We start from the raw sequence: 7183 nt of genomic DNA, 5'->3' as shown, positions 1-7183 counted from the left end.
TTTATACTGGCAAAAGAGACAGTAATAAATCCAGTAATGTGCACAACTCTTCTATAATAATATTTTGTTGTATACCCAATTGAATATTAGCTAATAACCCATTTTCTATAGCGATGTTTGAACAAAAATTTTAATAATTTTATACTTTGTTGAATTTACCTGCAATTAAAGTCACTTTGTGACAAAAATATTGGTATAGAATTGGTTGAGAACCTTTCGTTAATTTATCTTCCAAAAATCACATTAATATGTTGATAAATAAAAAAGTTAGAGTTGTTTAATGAAACCAGCCTAAATTTATGATTATGTTAGAAATTAATTGAAACACATAAGGGGTGTAATTTGGTTAGAAATATGGTAACGAAAGGGTTAACGTAGTTCTCAGGGAGATTCAGTGTGACACAGAATGTGGCAAAACTGGCCCTTTTAACTTCGGATTCAACCTGTTTTTGCCAGCTTTGTTGACTGGATCAACAAGAAATGTCTTGCTCAAGGACACAATGTGTCATCAAGAATGAAATTCATGACCTTATCATCATGAGCTAAATGCCCTGGCCACTTGGCCAAACACCTTCATAACCCTCACCTTATTACCTTTATCTCATTACCCACCTCTACCATTTCCACCTGCTATTGCCAATCACTTCCCTTTCCTCCATCCTTGACATTCAAAAATATCTGACTTTTTCCATCATGCTCTTCTTTTTCACCCAACCATTGTTACCTTTGGCTACATCTGTCACTGCCAGTCACTGTCCTCCTCACACTACCTTCATATTTCAGTTGTCTGTTGTTCCTTCCTCTGTCTCACGCATTCTGTTCTTTTGATGTTATTTATTCTCCTATACCATCGAATGCCATTTCTGGCTTTTCAATATTGTTTCCTCTTCAGTTCACACTATAAAGTGGTTGACTATTTGAGCAGAGTAAGTATAGGGTAATGAGGTCCTACTAGTCCTGTTTCACCGAGGACTATTTGACCTCTCTTGTGTTAGTAAAATGAGAAAATGCATCCAGTACACTCTGTAAAGTGATTGGCATTAGGAAGGGCTTGCAGTCATAGAAACTAAGGTAACTAACATATACAAGCACCTAGACTTTGAGAACAGTAGCTTCCAATGGGAAGTGATTCAAACTGTGACAATCTATCCAACTCATGCCACCATGGAAAGCAGATGTAAAAATGATGATAAAGATATGTTTGTACCTGTCTGAGTGATTATTTCCCTTGTCTTGATATATGTACACTGATTTTAATCAACTTACCATTCATAGTATTGTTTGTTTTACAAAGTTTAATGATGTAATTAGATCCAAACCATATTTTATGTACATGAATACTCAAAAGTTTTATTCCAAACTCTACTTTTATATCCACTTAGTATTGCCAGTACCAGCAGGGATTTATCTCCCTGATAGCAATATAAACAAGTACATTTTGCACCAAAAAGCTAATATGAGAGTTTCTCTCATGGTAACTACTGCAGTATAGTATGTTCTAATAGAACATCCATGTTTAAGTGGGGATAAATATTAACTTGTGGTATTAATACTGCCTCTGTTACTAATGTATATATAGAGAATTTGACTATATATTTGCTACAAACACACATATTACTAACACAAACTTGGCTGTATTGATATGGAATTTGCTTCTTAACCATGTGGATTCAAGTTCTATCCCACTTCATGTCACTGTATGCAAATGCCTTTTACTGTATCCTGGTGCTGCTGACTAATGTCTTATGATAGACAAAAGTAGTGTGGAAACCTGTTTGAATGTGTATGTTGCACATGAATATTTACATTCCACACCTTTGGGTGGTAGTCCAAGCACAAACAATAATCTCATGTTTACACTTCCTGTAAACAATACTCCCAGCAGGTCTGTGCTTTCAACGATTGATGAAATAATAAAGAAAATTTCTTTACTTGACAAATAGGTATGGGTCAGTGACAGGAAGGGTATCTGGTGATAAAATACAGACTCAACAAGTCTCCCTCTGACCCATATCAGCAAGAAAATGGATGTAAAAGTATATATTTTAACAGTTTAATGCTTTTGATATCAACCCGGCTGAAACTGCCTATGGCTCTTTAATACAAATGTCTTGTTTTCAAAAGTTCTAAATTAAAATTTTCCACCAAACCTTACTCGTAATTTATGTTCCTAACACTAGCTTAATGATAATTAAATTATTTTACTAAACTCTTTGTTATATTTAAAATTTATTAAAAGAAACATGGAGCACCACAGACACACACTTTTAGTAACTTTAGTTCATCACTTACAAAGTTACAGTTGCTTTATTTATCCTGTACTTACTCCTTTACTAGTTCCTGCCAGTCTGATTCATTTATTTTTATTAAAAGTTTAATTTGCCACCCGTTTTACAGGGACAACTATTGGATCCGGTAATGTTGATTCAGCCCGGCAAAATTTGGCTGCCTCATTTGTTAATGGATTTGTTAATGCTGCCTTTGGCAAGGACAAACTTATCATGGAAGGTAACGAATGGCTTAACAAGAATAAAGATATTGGTAAGTAATTAACAGTTGTTTGCTTACCTGTTTACTTACTTCATACTTCACCAAAAAAAAAAATAATACTGTTTATTTCAGCTTCCTTTTAATAATCTTCAATGTTTTTTTTTTTGCTTCAAGGCTGGCTCCATTTCTTTTGATTTTGTCTTCTTTCAATTGTTATTCTTACGCTTTTTAACTTCACTCACTCTCCTTCGTTATCACCACTGACTTATTTCTTTTCTGTTTTTTTATCTAAATGAAATGTGATTCTGCCTCTGCCCACTTTCTTCATCTCTTAATGCCTCTCCCCACTCTCTCTCTCTCTCAGTGTCTACATCACTGTTATTTAATTACAACTACCCCTCAAATTACTCCTTTACTTCTCTCTCTTTCACCTCCTTCAGCACAGCTACTACTTTCTCTGTCCTGTGTGGACAAAAAGCAGGGCATCAACCAACAAAAGATAAACTTGACACATAACTTAGCAATAATTGTGGCTTCATGATAGTTTTCTGCTTTTTGCTCTGTTCTCTACATCTCTTACCAACTACTCTTGGTCTTCTTTTTCCTCTATTTCATTCCACATTCATTTCCATCACTTCTCTCATATAATCAATTTTATCCTCCGTCAGCAAGTGATCCATCCATCTCATTCTGTTTTTGTTCATAGCAACCATCACTGGCTCCATTCCCATCATTCTTTGCAACCCATTGCCTGTCTTTTACTCAGTGATACTCCACTCACCTGTCAAACTCTTATCTACTCTTCCAACCTTCTCTGCTACTCCTTATTCAATATCTATGTCTCATTCTCCTAAATCATAATACTTCTGAAAACATGCAGCACCACCTTTCCTTTCAGTTTCATTGACATCATCTCTTCCTCATTAATACACCGTTCTGTTGCTGAATCATCTTCCATGTGCATCTTACTCTAACCAGTATTGGCAAGTCTGATCTACCCTTTCCATTCAACCTGTCACCTATACAACAACGTTTTTTGACACCTTCCATCCCTATGCCATTTCTAAGATCAATCTCCACATTACCGCTATCTGTAGTTCCCTTCATACACACCCTACATTTAAACAGAGCTGCTACATCAATTAATAACCCTCTAACACCACTACATTTTCAAAGAAGCCACTCAGTATGTATTTTATATTTAATGGAGAATTCACTCTAACACCCTTGCTGCAAAGTGCACATGGTGACTTGCCGTCAGTTTCATCATTCCAATATTTGCCTTCATGTGTTCCTACTCATCTTTTCTTTCAGTCATCCATACACTGTTGTTAGCTCAACATGACTTGGTATTTTATATATTAAGGGATAAAGTTTTAAATGAATAAATAGACACTACTGTATGTATTTCTTTGTCTCTGGATTAGACATTTAATCCTACTTGCTTCAAGTTAGCATGCTAGAGAATATATAGCTGCCTTCCCTGTAAAATTCATTAGTGATCGACTAGTACAGTTTCCAAAGAGCAGATTTATCTGTTATCAAGTGACTCACACATTCATCACATGAACTGGACTGTATTGCAGCTTCAAGGCCAGAAAATATTTTGACCCTGAGCAGTTATCTTTTCACAAAGTTAAGAACTGTTCACATGGCTATTTTGTTCATGTTTGTTAGTTATTAGTATAAACTCTCTTTTTTATGTAATTGTAGAAGTCAAGAAAATCCAATTCTTTATCAGCAAAAATCCAAACACTTGTTTTATTAAATTAATAATTCAGGATGTTTTCATGTTTCTTGGAAGTGTTCACAAAATTAGTAGTCAGCCATAAGTTTATGAATGATGAGGAATGACATTGTCATTTGGATTGACCCCAGTATATGACTGATACCTATTTAATTTGATCCTGGAGGAATGACAAAGTGAACTCCATTGGAATTATAAGTGAGATCAAAAAGAGGAGACATTGTTGTTTCAGTCACTTCATAGCGGTTTCTGATTGCATCTTCTATAGTGATTTTGATACTTGACTGCTACTTATTTTATCAATCTCTAAAGGATGAAAAACAAAGTCAACCTACGTGGGATTTAAACTCAGAATAAAAAGGAACATAACTAAATACTGCAAGGCACTTTGTTGTTCTCTTGATTCTGTAACACAGAATCTCTGTAGAGAAAAAAAAAATGATTTAGATCTGTTGCATTATTTTCATTAAGGATAGTATCAACATCAATTTGATTGTGTAAATTGTTGTATTAATAACAGGTAACAGTTATGTTGTCATTAAACCTACTCCTTGACCTAGTTCCACTCTTTGACTAACAACATTTTGACTTACATTTCCTATGAAACACCTTGATTGCATAATGCATTTCACTGAACTAGCAACTTATATAAGCTTGGTTTTATATTCTTTGTTAACAGGTATGTTGAGTGCTACTGCATCCCTTGGGCTGATTCTTCTCTGGGATTTAGATGGTGGCCTCAGTAAGATTGATAAGTACCTCTATTCACATGAAGATAATATTAAGGTATGGTTATCAACAAATGTTTCTGTGCGTTCTTTTTATTTCTCTTATTGCTGTAAATATATATACTCAGCTGGTGCTTCACTCAATCACTGCAGTTTCCTGCTATTTTTTGCATTCGTTTTGGTAAATTTTTAATTCACCCTGATGAATGCAAAGAGCAGAAGATAGCAGTGACATAGAAGACCATCTGTGCATAAATAATTACACTGTACAATGTGTATTAAGTACTTTTTTCTTTTATTTGTGAAACAAGGAATATCTTTTTTAGTCTGAAGTGAAGGCTATGCCCATAACCAGTCACATGAAGATTATAAATGTCTTTCATTGCCACATAAAAAGCATCCAGTCCTCACTGTGAAGTAGTTGGTACTTTATCAACCCAGAACAGAGGAAAGGGAAAGTCGACCTCAACAGGATAATAATAATAATGATAATAAAAGCAATAACTAGCAGGACCTGTGGAGATTCCATAGAAACAAAAAAAGTGAAGAGGAGCTATTTAAAAAGAAAAGATAATTTGCACTTTTATTGCATATAAATCTTGTTGCCCGTGCAATAAATGATACAAAAATATACAATAACAATCTACACAATTCTTAATACACATATTATTCGTTAGTATGTAATTCTATTGAAACTGCAAGATCAATATATAATTCTTTTCTAATCTAGGCACAAGGCCTGAAATTTTGGGGGAGGGGTTAGCTGATAAGATCGACCCAGTACACAACTGGTACTTAATTTATTGACCCCCACTAAAGGATGAAAAGCAAAGTCGATTTCGACAGAATTTGAACTCAGAGCGTAAAGACAGACGAAATACAGCTAAGCATTTCGCCCGGCATGCTAACATTTCTGCCAGCTCGCCGACTTAAGATCATCATCATCGTCGTCGTCGTTTAACGTCTGCTTTCAATGCTAGCATGGGTTGGACGATTTGACTGAGGACTGGTGAACCAGATGGCTACACCAGGCTCCAATCTGATTTGGCAGAGTTTCTACAGCTGGATGCCCTTCCTAACGCCAACCACTCCGAGAGTGTAGTAGGTGCTTTTACGTGCCACCCGCAAATTGAATATTCCTTACTATTCAATACTTTATCTTAATTATTTTACATGATTAGTTTCAATTCCATTGCAAATGAAAAGAATAACATCCATGGCTATTTTGCTAAGTTGTTTTGCTTCATTAAAGTAACATTGTATGATTTTTAAATTTCCTTCTGCTAAACACTTTATATTTCCCTCTCTGTCTTTTTCTCTCTAACTCTTACTTCAACAAAATTTTTAACCATGTAATTCCCCTCTTCATGTCATTAACATTTCTCTCTTTCTCTTACTCTTCACCTCTCACTTCCACTAACCACATGATAGCTTAATGCATCAGCTGGCTATCTGCTTCTCACTCTCTCTCTCTCTTACTCACACACTCCCTTCCTTCTTGCTCTCATCCCCACTCCCCTAAAGTGTATTATGTGAACAAATGTACAAGCAGAACTATAATAAAGATTGCTGTTTCTTTTTCTTTCAGGCTGGTGCCCTTCTAGCTTGTGGTATTGTAAGCTCAGGTGTACGCCATGAATGTGACCCAGCTCGAGCTCTTTTAAATGATTATGTTCTTGATTCAAAATTGATCATGCGTATTGGTTCAATTGTTGGGTAATATATATTTCAGTTTTCACATCATAAATTAGCCATCAAGATTATAATATAAATGATATTACAATTATAAGTAGCAATTTAAAAGAGAAATAGAGCAATGGGCTCACTGTTGCTTTATTTCTCTCACATTAGAACTTATAATGTTGAATATTGTTAATCCTTTAAGTCTAGAATTGTTTTTTGTATATATATTCTTTGCTATTTTATTTTGTAGTCAAGAAATTTAAATTTTAGAAACAAATTCATTGCATAGACTTCATTAAATATTTTGTTGTTATTTGTTCACTGATAAACTGTAGCATGTGGGACCAAGTATTTGTTCAGGAATTCTTTTTGTTTTTCACCCAACACAAAATAATTCACAAAATAAACACCAGTATTTTAATGATTCAATCTGCTATATTCCTATTCTCTTGCAAAATTTGGTGCTGTTCTTAGTCAAAAGGAGGGTTTCCTTTTTTTTCTTTTGTCAAATGATAATTTTTTTTTTTTTTTTTTT

The 7183-nt window shown here is 34.6% G+C and overlaps 1 protein-coding gene across 1 annotated transcript in view; it reads left to right on the top strand.

Moving 5' to 3' along the window:
• LOC106877936 (26S proteasome non-ATPase regulatory subunit 2) overlaps positions 1–7183 on the top strand; it is a 42386-nt gene that overhangs the window by 16720 nt on the left and 18483 nt on the right. The window contains exons 8-11 of the mRNA XM_014927013.2: positions 1049–1108; positions 2398–2541; positions 4917–5023; positions 6554–6681. Of these exons, the coding sequence (XP_014782499.1) occupies positions 1049–1108; positions 2398–2541; positions 4917–5023; positions 6554–6681 (439 nt within the window). The remainder of the gene's footprint in view (positions 1–1048; positions 1109–2397; positions 2542–4916; positions 5024–6553; positions 6682–7183) is intronic.

Source organism: Octopus bimaculoides, chromosome 5 (assembly GCF_001194135.2).
Source record: "Octopus bimaculoides isolate UCB-OBI-ISO-001 chromosome 5, ASM119413v2, whole genome shotgun sequence".
NCBI classification, from domain to species: Eukaryota; Metazoa; Mollusca; class Cephalopoda; order Octopoda; family Octopodidae; genus Octopus; species Octopus bimaculoides.
This window is presented reverse-complemented; position numbering and strand designations above follow the sequence as displayed.